At 56.4% G+C, this 14,932-nt stretch overlaps 1 protein-coding gene across 1 annotated transcript in view; it reads left to right on the top strand.

Moving 5' to 3' along the window:
- Positions 1-319: 319 nt before the first annotated feature.
- LOC100934717 (pericentrin) overlaps positions 320-14,932 on the top strand; it is an 84,928-nt gene continuing 70,315 nt past the window's right edge. The window contains 5 exon segments of the mRNA XM_031968292.1: positions 320-799; positions 2,903-3,103; positions 5,001-5,183; positions 9,456-9,605; positions 14,036-14,227. Coding sequence (XP_031824152.1) covers positions 743-799; positions 2,903-3,103; positions 5,001-5,183; positions 9,456-9,605; positions 14,036-14,227 — 783 coding nt within the window. The 5' untranslated portion in view covers positions 320-742.

The raw sequence follows: 14,932 nt of genomic DNA, 5'->3' as shown, positions 1-14,932 counted from the left end.
CCCCCTCCCCCGGGCCTCAGTTTCTCGGTTTGCCCCTCGCGATCCGGGCCCACCCCCAGGGCAGCGGGGAAGGGGGGGGGAGGTTCTCGACGATCTTTGCCCCGCCCCGTCTCGCTCTGTCCTTCCCGGGTCTCGGACTCCACACCCGCTCCCAGGCGCGGCCCGAGGTCCCGGACCGCCGCCGCCGTCCTTTTCCCGCCCGCGCCTCTGATTGGACAACGCGCCCCGTCGGCGTGAGGCGGGCCCTTTGAAATTGGCCAGACAGAACGCGCGGCCTGGCCGCCGTCCGTAGCTCATTGGCCGGTTCTTTCAGGCGGCGGGCGGAGCCCGGCCTGCGCGGAAAAGGGAGCCCTGGAGGGCGAGGCGGGCGTCCCTGTCACTCAGGGCTCTGCCCCGGCGGTTGGTTGGGCGAGGCCGGGCTTCCAGGAGAAGAGCGACCCGTTCCAGCCTGTGATTGGCACGGCGGAGCCGAACGACGCTCGCTTGTTGGCCGGTGGAGACGTCCGTCTGTGGGGACGCCGATGGGCGGGGGCGAGACGGCGAGAGAGCGAAAGACGCCGCCGGAGCTCAGGAGGGCGCGGCGAAGGCAGGGGCGGGACCACGCTGCCTCCCCCCCTCTCACTCCCGGTCAGTTACGGGGGCGGGGCTCAGAGGGGGCGGGGCGGCCGTGTCAAAAAGGCGGCTGAGGCGGCGGCTGAGGGTCGCGACTGCCCCGGAGCCCCGCGCGCCTCCCCGCCGGACCATGGAGGCCTACGAGAGAGATGAGCGGCGGCGCAAGGTGGAGGCCGGCCGGGCAAAGGTAGGGCCGACGCCCGCCTCCGCGTGGGCCCCCGCGCGCCCAGCCCGGGAGGGGGAGGCCGGGGGGCCCGAGGAGGGGAGAGAAAGTGGCGGGTCCGGGAGGGCGGGCGGGTGCGGCCCGCGTTGGGGCCCGGGAGCCCGGCAGGGCCCGATCCCCGCCGGGGGCCGCGCCTCTCCCGCGCTCTCGCCCGGAACTCTCCACCTTCTGGCCGCCGCCATCTTGAATCCGCCGCTCTTTCCTAGGCACCGCCCCCTGCCTGCCTGCCAATAAACGTGCGGCGGAGGCGGGGTCAGGCCCCCCCGCCCTCGGGGCTTTGACCGTGACCACCGAGTCTCTCGGTCCTCCGGCCTACTAGAACGGTCCCGGAAGTGCAGTAGTCCGGCCGGAAGCCAGCGGCTTGTAGTTCCTGCTGCTCCTGGGGCGCGCCCTGGGGCTGGGGGTAGGGTTAGGGGCGGGCCCGAGGAGGGGGCGTGTGCTAGGAGGGCAGCCAGAGCCGGCCCGGGGAGTGGTCACCGAGAGTAACCTTTAAGGTCTTCCTCCTTGTACAGAGGGGGAAACTGAGGCCGGCCCGAGGGGGCCGAGGGTCTCCCGGCCCCTCAACAAGTGGGGAAACTGAGGCCCGGCCGCAGAAACTCAGTGCAGTGGTCGCGGCCCAGTGCCCGCCCCCCTGCCGGGACAGACAGGAAACTGAGGCAGCTTGGGCAGGCGGGGCCCGGGCCGGCTCCCTGAGCCCCATCTCTTAGAGAGGCGGGGCCCACCGGCCCCTCTCCGGGAAGGGGGCGCCCCCCCCCCCCCGGCCCGCGCCCCAGGGGAGCAGCAGGGGGGGGCAGTGACCCCACCCAAGGCCTGGCGGGCGGGGCGGGCCCTGAGGAGGGGGAGCCGTGCCCCGGGTCCCCCCCCGCCCCTCCCCCTCCGGGAAGGGGGCGCCCCCTGGCGGGCGGGGCGGGCCCCGAGGAGGGGGAGCCGTGCCCCGGGTCCCCCCGACCCCTCCCCTCCGGGAAGGCGCCCCCGGCCTGCCGCCCCAGGGAGCAGCAGGGGGCAGGACCCCACCCTAAGGCCCGGGGCGGGGGGCCCTGAGGAGGGGGAGCCTGTGCCCGGTCCCCCCGCCCCTCCCCCTCCGGGAAGGGGGCGCCCCCTGGCGGGCGGGGCGGGCCCTGGAGGAGGGGGAGCCCGTGCCCCGGGTCCCCCCCCCGCCCCTCCCCCTCCGGGAAGGGGGCGCCCCCTGGCGGGCGGGGCGGGCCCTGAGGAGGGGGAGCCGTGCCGGGCTGTGATGGGCCTTAGCCGCCCTGACGGCCCCGGCCACCTCCTGCGCGGGGCCTGGAGTCTGGTCTGGGCTGTCCTAGGCTCCGGATGGGGCGGGAGGCCCGACCCTCTGCCTCTGGGCGCTGGGCGCGCTTCCCAGAAGCAAGGGAAGGAGGCCGAGTGTAAGTGGTGATGCCGGCGCGCTAAGAGCGGCTTCCCCCGCGGCCGCGGCTCCGGGGCTTTTGAAATACTAATGGAAAGTTGGGGCCAGAGGCAGGCGGCGCAGCCAGAAGACTGATTGACTCCCAGAAGCTGAGGGGGTGGGCTGTGAGGGGTGACACTATTGGGAGGTCCCTGGTGCTTTGTGAGCTGGGGCAGGTCAGAGAAATGGAGCATCTGCTTCTTCAGAGAGAGGAAATTGGCCTGACTTAATTAATTCCCTGCTATTTCTGTGCCTGCCTCCGAGTCCGCGGCCAGGAAGGGGGCCACATAAGGAAGGGAGAGAGCGGCCTCTGGCTTCCCTGGTTCCCGGTGAAGTTAACGGCCACTGGCTACGTTCCTGCAAGTGACCAAGCCTGCTCCTGTATGAGGAGTCGGGAAGGACCCGATAAACGGGGGACTCGGAGGCCATTTTTGTCCATGGTCGAGGCTGCCGAGCCGCCGCCTGCCGGGTGATGCGCTGGGCCGTTGCCTTGCCCGGCTACCTGGGGCAGCCCACGCCTCGGTGGTGAGGGGGCTGTGCTCACGGACAGTCGGATTCAGACACTCCATGTCCTCTTCCCCGGGTGTGGTGACTTTGTGGTCTTGCTACTTCTTTCTCACCTACCTCTGCCTCTACTGTTTCTTAACTTTCTTGTGCAGCTTGCTCAGTTCCGACAAAGAAGGACAAAAAGCGACGGTGCGGGTCCGAAGAAAAAGGCGTCGAAGAGGAAGAACGCGACTGTCCATGCGGCTGTCGAGGAGAAGGAGGAGGAGTGTGCGGTAGCCAGCCCGGGGGCCGAGCTCCCTTTGGACCTGGAACAGAGGATGGCCAGCGGGGCGGGCAGCGAGGCTGCAGAGGGGGTAAGCGGAGCCCCGGAGGCCGCGGGGAGTGGTTTGCGGAGTGTGGCCTGTGGCTGCTTGTTGGCTTTGCTTGATGATTTGCTGTGACAGCGCCTCTGTTGTACCTCACTAACCTCTCCGTGTTTGGTCTGTTTTTGGCTGCCGTAAGTGGGAGGATGGGTTTCTTGTGTCCAGAAGGTGAGTGGTGCTCTCTTTTCCCTGATGTTTTGTACCTCGGTGACATGGTCGTTTTGAGAAACTCTTAGGCCTAGTTGTTTGGTACATGTTTGAGAGCATTAACCGGCCCAGCGCGGTTGGGTTTCCCCCAGTTCCAATTGAGAGCTCCCCAGTTGTCTCTCCCTCTTCCGCTTCCCCTTCAGCTTGCTGCCCTTAACGTGAATAGGGACCAGTGACTGAGCCCGTGGGCTTCCATGGCCTGACTTCTTGCCCAGGGCGAGGATGAGCAGCTTCACAGCAGAAGCTCTGCGGGAGGAAGAGGAGGGGAGAAAGAGGAGGGAGAGCCGTGTCTTGCTTTGTTCAAGATGCCAAGCAGAGGAGAGAACGGGGATGATGTCAGTCAGTTGTGTGGAGGAAATGTGGCAGGAGTAACTGCTTTGGGGAATTCCTGGTTAAGGGTTCAGCCTCAGCTAATGGAGGCCACGCCTCTTGTTGGGGAGCCTGGGCTTGAGATTAGGAAGGACATGGCTTTATGTGCCGGTGTCTCTGTGGGCTGCAGGGCTTCCCTAAGGTGTGGGGAAGGGACTGCTCAGCTCAAATCTTATGAAGAGAAGCCTTTGAATTTCCCCCTTTTTTTTTTTGCTGAGGCAATTGAGGCTAAGTGACTTGCCAGCTCACACGCAGCTAGGAAGTGTTAAGTGTCTGAGGCTGGATTTGAACTCGGGTCCTCCTGATTTCAGGGCCAGTTCTCTGTCCACTGCGCCTCCTAGCTGCCCTGAATTCTTCCTTTTTTAAAACAATTGGGAATGGAAACTAGACTGAATTTATTCCAAAGGAAAAGAAGAAAACATCTACATGCAGAACTGTTGATAGTCAGCATTCCGAAATGACAATGGCCACTTATCACTGCAGTCTTATGGGCCTGTATATTGATGGCAGTCTCCTTAATTTCAGCTATTTTGAATTGCCTCTTTTCCTTTTATTTGCAGGACTTGCAAGTAGTAGATGTGGAATAAATACTTGTAGGTTGATTTTCTCTCCAATCAGGTTCTTTGAAACCAATGTCCCTGCTGCCCATCCCTCATACGTGAACATTTTTTTCTCCTTTGGGAAATTCAGGCAGTGGGAAAGTGGGGCTATGAGTGGCATAAAGTGCCATCCTGTCCCGGTGCCAGTGACTGGCAGAGGATGTGTCCTGCCCCACCACTGTGCCTGCAGCTGCCGCCATTTGTCTTTAGGGAGCAGCTGGAGATGTCGATTCTACTTTCTCCTTAACCCTCTTTATCCCTTAATTGATAAGGCTGAGAGGGAGCTTTGTCAGTGGCAAACGCTCCCCCCAAAAAGTTCCCAAAAGGCTGAGAGGAGGAATATTGAAAACTCTCTTTACATGTTATTGGAAAAAGGCAAAATATTATTAAGCCGGGAAAGGAAAAGATTTCATCCTCAGAAGCTGCTGCAGAATTGCAGTGGACTTTACTCCTAGACCTTGCAAGCAATGAATGGAAGCTTTCCTCTCGGCTGCCTTCCCTCTGCCAAATTCACCCCTCGTACAAAGTTGCCCCTGTGGTTTCTGCAGAATTTGTTCTAAAGCCCTCCTTGCTTCGCCGTTGGGCCGGGAACCTGCCAGCAGCGACCTGACGGTCTCGGCGCTGTCCCCGCCAGCTCTTTTGAGGTGCTTGATGCGACGTGAGCAGGTGGCCGGTGTGTGTGTGTGTGAAACCTGGTGTCTTTCTCCGTACAGGACAGCGGGTCTTCCTTGGGCGTAGATCCCAGTGTGCCTGAAGTCCCAAAGCCTCAGGGGGAGATGAAGGTGCTGGAAGAGAAGCCCAAGGGCAAGCAGGACGACGCTGATCTGCCGAGTCAGCAGGCGGCTGAGCTTCCGCCGTGGTTGGCCCGGTGCTCGGAGGCCTCCCAGCTGCAGCAGGTAGGAGCCCGTCGCCCTCCAGAGGAGCCCAAGGGAGGGTGAGAAGGAGGAGCACCTTTCCGGGACTCTTGGAGAGGCTGCATCGGGTCTGTGACGGAGGAAAGAGAGGGATCTGCTGAGGGTGGGAGGGTCCTGGGGGCACGCAGGAGGTCCAGGCAGTGGGAGCCAGCCTTGATGCCAATCTGTGGTTCTGGTTGGGGAAGGGTGTTGGGAGCTTTGGGAGGGGACAGGTCCTTCGCATAGTCTTTCACACTGGGTTCCAGATGAATTTCTTTTGAGTAGTTGGCTTGTTTTGTGGAATGTAAGCTCCAGGAGGCCCAGGGTCTTGCTTTGGCATTCGTAGCCCCAGGGCTTGGCACAGTACATGCGCTTTAGACACTGCATTTGTGGATTTCTTCATTACTTTTGGCTGCTGTTGACAGCAGCCTTTTCTTAGTGTAGAATAACCGAAGGTCAGGGTTGGACCAGAAGCATGTTAGGCTGGTTCAGGTTTCACCTGAGTGGCCACTTCTTTCACTTTTCTGTCTTTGAGGACGCGGGCAGCGTGGGCCGGCGGCCTCAGTCGGGAGCAAATTTGGGCTTCCCACTTTCTGTTTCTGCGTCTCCCCTGCTGGCTCCTGAAGGGCAGACAATGCACCTTGGTTTTTGTTGGTTTTTCTTTTTTTCAAATAATAGCTTTTTATTTTTCAAAACACGTGCAAAGATAGTTTTCACTCTTGCAACCCTCCCCCTCCCTTAGACAGCAAGTGATCCGATATAGGTTAAACAATTCTTCTCTATATATTTACACAATTATCGTACTGCACGAGAAAAATCAGATCAAAAAGGAAAAGAAAACAAGCAGGCAAACAACAAAAAGGTGAAAACGCCATGTTGTGCTCCCCACTCAGTCCCCACAGTCTTTCTCCCCATCATGAATCTTTTGGAACTGGCCTGAATCAGCTCATTGAGAAGAGTCACATGCATCAGAACTGATCATTATATAATCTTGTTGTTGCCATGTACCATGATCTCCTGGTCCTGCTCCTTCCCTCAGCATCAGTTCGTGTCAGTCTCTCCGGCCTCTCTGAAATCCTTCTGATCATTTCTTATGGAACAATAATATTCCATAACCTTCATATACCACAATTTATTCAGCCATTCCCCCATTGATGGGCCTCCACTCAGTTCCCAGTTTCTGGCCACTACAAAGAGACCTGCCACAAACATTTTTGCACGTGTGGGTCTCTTTTCCTCCTTTAAGATCTCTCTGGGATATAAGCCCAGTAGGAACACTGCTGGGTCAGAGGGTACGCACAGTTTGATCCAATTTGCTCCTCAGAATGGCTGGATGTATTCACAGTTCTACCAACAATGCATCGGTGTCCCAGTTTTCCTGCATCCCCTCCAGCATTCAGCATTATCTTTTTCTGCCATCTTAGCCAGTCTGAGAGGTGTGAAATGGTGCCTCAGAGTTGTCTTAATTTAGAATACATTTTGTTCCCCTCCTCCCCCCCATCTGTGGCCCAAGGGGCCCAGCTTAGCCATAGAGTAAATACCTCAGTCATAGCAACTTGGGGAAACTGTCTCCTGGTGACCCTCATAAGGAAGGAAAAAACAGTCCCTGACCCCATGGGGAGCGGCCACAGAGGTGCTGGTTGTTTGCTGTTCTCGAAGAGGACCGTGACGAGAGGGAGGGGAATTGGATTTAAGTGAGGGGGGCTGGGCAAAGTCACTGGTTTCCCCTCTAGAGCCACCTGGGTCCAGTGGCCAGGTAGAGATCAGGCCGACGAGATGGCTCTGGTTGCCACGGGAGAGCTTGGCCTCTTTAAGTGAAGGTCTTCGGCAGGCCCCAGTTTGGCTGAGCTTGCACTACCTCCCCTCCCAGAAATGCAGTCCCTGGCATCTGCTGAAGGGACGTCCTTAAGGAAAGCACATCCTTCAAAACAAAGCAGAGCAAAGCCCCCCAAAACTCGGGAGCTGGAGGAGGCAGAAAGATGCTTCAGGCCTGCCTTCTGCGGTTCCTGACCAGCTGCCCTGCCTCTGGATGCTGGTGCCGGGCGGGCCGGCCTCATGGCTGCCTCTTGCAAACTGAGGGACAGGAGGAGGAGAGGGGCCTTCCCAGCATTCCTGCTCCTCAGGGCATTTAGAAAGGCTTAAGATACAACCTTTTTGGGCGTTTTAATCAATTAATTCACAAAGCCAGCATCTTAATAAAAGCACGGTCATTTGGCCATCTCCCTTAGACCAAAGGCAGTCATGGTACAGGACTCATGTGCCAGCCTTGGGCAGTCTTCTCTAAGACTTATCCCCACCCAAGCCTGAAGCTGACCACGACGGCTTCCCCACCTGGGTGCCTCTGAATCACAGAGCCCAGTGTCGTCATCCATAATGAGCCTTTAAAATCAGGTCTGAAGAGGGCGACCTCCCCAAATTGCTGGTTATCATAATCATTTCTCTCACCCTGTCGTTGCCCTTCAAAGTATGGCAGAGCAGAAAGGGAAAGTGAGGAAGGAGAAAGCCAGGGAGGCTTTGCCACGAACTGGAGGGAGGCAGTTGGCGTCCGAAGGCAGGTGAGGGGAGCTTTGTGGGTCGCTCAGCAGGTGGGGCCGCCTTCCGAGGCGGGCGTCAGGTTCTCCCCGTGAGGGTTTGCTCCCTTGTTCCTAGAGCTCAGGCTGCCGTGATGGGTCCTACTATGCACAGATCCTGTTCACGATGGCTGCCTTTGCTGGTGATTCTCAGGAGTGCCCAGTCTAATGGGGGTGGCAACCAGGGCAGGGGGAGCAGCATATTCATGGTGGGTAGCATCCGAAGGAAGTACTTTGCAGCTTTAGGGGAGAAGGGAGGCCATTGCTGCAGGATTGGGGCCCTCCTGGGGAGGAGCCTGAGGAGGCCGCGCAGGGAGGGAGGCCGCGGCTGGAGAGGCGTCTGGTAGTTGGGCTCGAGGCAGTGGGCAGCCGAGCTGCCTCTGAGGGTGGAAGGTGGTCTGCGGGAATTGGCCAGGGACAGGGGCAGGGGTGAGGAGGATCATTGCCAGGTGGTGGGCCTGAGGCTCTGGGAGGATGGCGGTGTCCTCCATCGTGTGGGTGTTCTGTGGGGAAAGAGACTATCTCTGAATGTCCTTTGTCTCCTCGGTCAGAGACGAGGAATGGTCGCCAGGGCCTGAAACCCTTGCTGGAGCTCTCTGAGCCCTGGCAGACACCAAGATTGCAGCTCCAGAGCTGGGAAGGACCTTTGTCCTTTGCCTGGAGAAGCAGCTCCTTCTTTGCCCGCTCTGATTGGCCTCCCCTCCCCCTGCACAGTCTGAGAAGGACACCCTGGGAAAAGGGGCTCGGTGGCCTCTGGGAACAACCTTCTTGTGCTACCAGGAGCGGTTCCTTCCAGGCTTTTTCCTGCCCGTGGTATTCGCTGGCCCTCGGCTCTATGGTGCAAACCCCCACCTCCTGGGGCTGGATAAGAGTCCTTTACTATAGACCAGTGGCTCAGGCCTGCACAGTCTGACGGGGTGGGGGAGGGGGAGTCTCAGTCCATGGTCAGTGCCGACTCTGTGGGGAGCCGGGCGATGGTCGCTGGAGCCCTGGGCTGCTCAATGGGTCTGCTGGTGTCGCTGTTCCACTCATTGCGGGGTCAGAGCTTTGAAGAGACCTCAGGGAACTGGGCCGGGGCTGACTCACTGCCAGCACCTGAGCCATGGGAAGGGAGAGAGGGGCTGTCCAGAGATGCCCCGGATCAGGCTGTTGGGGAAACTGAGGCCTAGGGGGAAGTGGCAAATGGCTGCAGGTGCACAGGGGCGGGTAATTCTTCCGGTGGCCGCGGCCTTCTCTGAAATGACGCGGCCGGAGGAGAACTGAGCCGCTGGCCCTGGGGACAGAGATCAGTGGGCTCTGGTCTGGCCCTGCCTTCATTTTTCATGTCAGTCCTGGGGATTGTTTGATGCTTCGGTTGATATTAAAAAGTCAAGAGCGTGTTTGTGGGCTCCACAAGGGTCAAATGGCCCAGGCCCATCCAGACGAATATGGCTAGCAGAGCCCAAGGCTGTCTTGGCAGATTGTGGCCCTGCAGGGCCTAAGTGCGGGCTGGGTGGCTGAGGCCCGGCCCAGCCTTGAAGGGGGAGGCTCAGAGGCCTTGTCTCTGACTGGGGGGCCTCCCACGAGGCTCCTGCTAATGCTGGTGCACAGAGCTCTGAATCGCACCCCTGTGGTCTGAATATCGAGGAGGCTCAACCGTGTATCGCCCCGAGGGGGCCTTTTCTCCCCCCTGAAAGATCTCTGTTACGCATTGGCCCCTTGGTAGGAATTAGCGATGGCAGTCCAGGAAAGAGACAAAATCATTGTCCGGCTGAGCAGTAACCTTCAGCAGGCGAGGCAGAGTCACCAGCATGTCCAGCAGGAGGCGCTGCTCCTGGCCACTCAGATGCACCATTTGCAACATCAGTTACAAGAGGTAATTTGCTGTGGAAGAACATTTTGGATTTTTTTTTTTTTTTTTTTTGAGGCAATTGGGGTTAAGCGACTTGCCCAGGGTCACACAGACAGGAAGTGTTAAGTGTCTGAGGCCAGATTTGAACTTGGGTCCTTCTGACTTCAGGGCTGGTGCTCTCTCCACTGCGCCACCCAGCTGCCCTAACATTTTGATTTTTAAGAAAAACTTTTTTATGGAGGTCGGCTCTTTTCTTTTGGAAAAAAAGTTTTGGTTTGCAGCTTCCTCCTCACTGCTGTGGCCCAGCCTTCCTGGGGCACTTCCTCAGCCTACATGTGGCAGGGGTAGGCTCAAACGGGAGGCCTGCTGCATGACACCATGTGGGCTAAGGTCAGGCTGCCAAGTCAGCCCTCTAAGGGTTATGGGGCACGCAGCAAATACCCTCTGCCCTCTGAGTAACCCGGTGAGGTAAGGCTAGAGTTATCCCTAGCTTAGTGGGGAGTTTTCCCTTCCTGTGCTGTTGACACAAGGCTTTGTTTCTTTGCGTACTTTAAGGTGCCTCTCTGCCCTTCCTCCCTGATCCCTTCCACTTGTTTGTTCTTCTTTTCCCTTTGGGGTTTGGCTCACTAGCCTTTTTCTGTCCTGCTTTTATCTGGTATACGATTCTCCCCCTTTTTTCCTTCCTAGTAACTCTGACCCTAATTCTTCCTCCCCTCCCCTTTAACTAGTTCTGTTCATCATGTGGCTCACATGACTCAGAAATCACTACTTTACAGAGGAGGAAGCTGAGGCAGGTGGAAGTGAAGTGACTTGCCCAGAGTCATGTAGCTAGTAAGTGTCTGAGGCTGGGTTTGTTCTGACAACCTTTCCTTCTCACTCCTCACTTTGAATCATTTTGTATAAATATAAATATATATATATATATTACAATCCTATACTAAAACTTGTTCATCTGTTCCCCGATCGCTGGAAATCCCCTTGATGTCCACTTCTTAGTCATTCCAAAAAGATCTACTCTAGATATTTTTGTGCATCTAGATCCTTTTCTTTTCCTTTTTTCTTTTTGATTTTTTTTAAACATATGAATGGATAGTTCTGCAACTTTTCCTTTGAACTTTTACTAGTAGTTTTGGTGGATCAGAAGGTAGGCACAGTTTGATTGTTCTTTGGGTGTAGTTGCAGCTTTTTCTCCAGATGGTCACACCAGTGCATTAGTGTCCCGGTTTCCCCACATCCTCCCTAGTTTCCTTTTTTTGTCATCTTCACCAGTCTAATAGGTGGGTGGTGCCTCAGAATTGCTTTAATTTGCATCCTGTTCATTAGTTTTTAAAATGTCAATTTTTGGCAGCCTTTTCTAGAAAGGATTTCTCTTCTTTTCCTTTCTGTCTCCTCATTCTCTGACTCAGGACCCTTATAATGAATGTCTTTCTGTTCTTCGTATGCCTTGTGAAACCCAGACTTCCAAGGTATTCATTCTGACTCCTCCCCTCTAGGTAGTTTCTGCCATTGCCTTGGAGAGTTTGCCTGTCACACAATTCTTGCAGGGTCAATGAGGACTCTGCCCCGTAGTGAATCCCTCCCTGTTACCTTTTTCCCCTCATTTTTCTCAAAAACCTCCTTGGGTCGGTGTACTTCCCTGTTCCTCCAAGTGCTAGATGTCTCCACAAGTTCCAGTTCCTGCTGCTGAGGTCTGGTCTTTCCCAGCGCCACGCCTGCAGGCCATTTATTCTCTCTCCTTGCGTCTGTGGTGCTTGTGGTATTGGAGAAGGAAAGAGTCTGTTCACATCTGGTTTTCTTTCTAGGAATGTTTCAAACGCTCTTTATTATAGGATGGCCGTCTTTTTTTTCATTGACGGCGAAGCTCTGATTTGTCCGGCAGGTCACTTGCGCTCCAGTGCTCTTGAGAACCCCGTTCCATCTAATTCTTCCGGGGGCCCTTGGATGCTTAGATTCTCTGGAGACCTGAGCAGATTTTCTCCTTCACTTTTCTCTGTTTTCCTGATGGACCGTTCTCTTATTTCCCTGGTGAGATGCCCATTGATGTCTCTTCCGACAGTTGTTTTTGCTGCACAGGCCGTGAATTCTGCTCTCATTGTTCTCATTTCTAACTTAAGCCTGTCAGGATCAGTGTCTTGTGGTCCTGTGTCGTCCTCACGTTACAGTCTTTCATCTCCTCAGGGGTTGGACTCTTTATTCACAGGGGCCTGAACTTGTTTTCGGGATTTCCTTCTGTTGTTACTATTTTTCCTCTTGCTTTATCTGCTTATTTTCAAGCTCTGTTTTCTTTCCGAGACCTTTGGTGATTTTGGGGATTTTCACCTCACTTTCCCTTGTTGTTCACTTTCTGACTCTGCTGCCCCCTCTTCTGCGATTTCCTTGGAAGATGGATCTCGGTCCTCAGCCTTGCCCCGCACCGGGCCGTTCCTAGCAGCCCAGCGCAGGCCCTTTCCCCAGCTGACTTCTAGGTGGTTACTTCTGACCACCGAGGTGAGTGCTGCACAGCCTCCTGTGGGCGTGGCCTGTCCTGCTCCCGCCATTCCTCGGTTCTCTGGCCCGGCAGCAGCTTTTGGGAGGGGGGCCGTGCCGGCCACTGACATTACATGGGCTGTCCATGGCAGCCCTGTTTGTCTGTCAGGGCCCGAGCAGACTAGACTCCCTTGGTCCGGGGCACGGGGTAGAAGGGGAGGACCAGAAGATGGGTGTCCTAGAGTTGGAGGCAGCTGAAATGGATTTCTTTCTGGTGTGTGATTTCTGTTCTGCAGAAGTTTGAGAGCTACAGGGATTGGAGAAAGCATCTGGTCCTCCATCTTGTTGCTCATGTGACCCAGAAATCACTATTTTACAGAGAAGGAAGCTGAGGCAGGCCGGAGTAAAATGACTTGTTCAGAGTCATATAGTTAGGCAGTGTCTGAAGTTGGATTTGTTCTGAGGTCCTCCTGGTCCTAGGCCCTGCACTCTGTCCTGGGCCTCCCGACTGCCTCAGCGGTCTTGTTAAATGCTTACTCTGTACCAGGCAATATGCTAAGCGTTGGGGGTACAAAGGAGAGCAAGAAGCATTTTTCCCTGCAGAGTCTGGGAAAACTAGGGGATGAGTCTCCACGTGAAGGGCTTTGAATGCCAAACCAAAGATGTGAGATGGATGGTAGATCCTAGGCCTTGGGCACTGATGACTGACTGGAGTGGAGTCAGGGTGAGAGAAGGATCCAGGACGAGGCTGGCAGGGAGGCCTGAGGTTACCCAAAGGGGCCTTAGAAGAAACCTGGCAGCGGGTAAGGGGGCGTGGGGCTGAGGGCTGAAGCTTGGCTTTGAGTCCTGGAGGGGGATGGTGAGCGCAGTTCTCAGCAGGTGTGGGTTTGGGCTCCCAGGTAGGAGCCCTCTGAGTGTTGGCCGGGAGTGCAGGAGCAGAGCTTTTATTGGGAGGAATTAGCCAGCCTGCAACTCGGGGCACGTGGATGTCCCTGGGCATGTAGATGTCCCTGGGCCCAGAGAGACCAGGAAGAAGCAGTCAGAGTCCTGGCAGAGGGTTATCCAGCAGAGGGAAGGTGGTCCCTCGTCCACTCTCAGGGTCTGCTGGACTGGGAGGCCGAGCCAGAGCGGCTGCAGGGAGGGTCTTGTCGGCACAGAGGCTGGAGGCCAGATGGAGAGAGGAGGAGAGGCCCCTGGGCCGGGGAGCCCCAGGAGCCGCCCCCACTCATGCTGTGTGACTCTGGTCACAGCCCTCCCCTCCCTGGCCCCTTCCAGGCCCAAGTTGAGAATCCTGAAGATTCTGAGGAACATATCGGGGTGAAGTGGAGGGAGCAAACAACGGGAGCGTGGTCCTGAATTGAGTTGGATGGAACGGACATCTTGAGGCTTTTGGAACCACCGGGGGTAGTGTGTTGAGGGTGGGATGGGAAGGCCCTGACCTCAGACACTTCTGCTTCTGGGTCCTCATCCGTAAAATGGGAGCAGTGTCAGCACCTACTTCTTAGGGTCATTGGGAAGATTAAAGGAGACAGAATGTGCTGAAGCTTTGGCCAGCCTGAAAGGGCTGTGGGGGTATTCAGGCCAAGGTGGGATGACCAGGGGTTGGGCCTCAGACATCCAATATGGACCGGATGGGATGGTCACCCTTTCCCACTCTGTCTGGGACTGTCGCAGCAGGAAGGGTGTGAGGGATCCAAGGGAGCGGTAGAGGAGCAGTGGGGTGATCTGAGGGATCGAGAGGGGGCTTTCATTGGAAGGACTCTAGCCGCCTGTAAAGGAGAGGGGAGGCCTTTGAGATGGGAGAGGACGGGAAGGGTGGGGATCACATCCTGGGGGATCGGGGCTCACCGCTGGGTAGAGCAGACACTCTCTCTGCCTTTACACAGTTCGCTCTGATCTGTGAGGAAGTATTGGGGATGGGGGAGAAGGCAGGCACCCCAGTAGCTTCCTTCTTCGGAGAGCTCACCAGCCAATCACTTGGTGTTTAGAATAGTGAGTTTCTGAAGAGCAAGATGCCGGTCAAAGGAGGCCCGTTACAGCCCCAGCCCCTGGCACCAGTCTCTCCGCAGTACCCGCTGGAGCCAAGCGCTCCCCTGCAAGATCCATGCCACAGCACTCCCCTGCAGCTCCAGTACCACAGGGCCCAGGATTTGGAAACACAGATAGCAGCGAATCAGCAGGTGAGGAAGGTTGGAGGCTCTCCCCGGGGCCTTGGCTGGACACTCTTGTTCGAAGAGGCTCTTTTCTGTGGGGAATCAAACAGCTAGAGTGGCCCCTGTGCCTGTATGGGATTCGGTTGGGACTCTACAGCCCCCACCAGGCCTCGTGTCCTACGTGTGCTGGCTGCCTGACCTCGCCCTGCTGAGGCCTTCCCTTCTCTGGCTTAGCAGACGCCCATCCCATGCTGATGGAAGGTGGGTGGATGGTGTGTCCTCCCTGAGAGGTCACTGGAGTGAGACATCATAGGTCCAGTGCTCCCCAGCCGGCCCTCCCTAGTCACTCTGGGTCTGTAGGAGCAGAGTTACCCCACGCAGATTAGAGAACACAATTCCTTGTTTGCATCCAATTGGAATTTTATTCTCCCAGGACACCGTGACCTGTATTTCTTAGTGCTTAATATTGGCTAAAGTGCTCTTTGTTTCCAGAACGGGACAGTAAGTTCTTTTGTATTCAAACAAGGGAATTGTCTTTGCAGACTTGGTAAATCTCCAGTTAAAAATTGTCCCCCTTGTGACCAATTGGAAGGAAAAAGGCTTTATCTAGACCAAGATCTGATCAAAATTTGCCCAAGACCATTTGGAAATCATTGAATCTAATTGTCTTAACTTTTCCATCATCCTACATAATTTGAAACAATTCTGTGGTGATGTTGGAACTTTCTTTGC

The sequence above is a fragment of the Sarcophilus harrisii genome, chromosome 4 (assembly GCF_902635505.1).
Source record: "Sarcophilus harrisii chromosome 4, mSarHar1.11, whole genome shotgun sequence".
Classification (NCBI taxonomy): Eukaryota; Metazoa; Chordata; class Mammalia; order Dasyuromorphia; family Dasyuridae; genus Sarcophilus; species Sarcophilus harrisii.
This window is presented reverse-complemented; position numbering and strand designations above follow the sequence as displayed.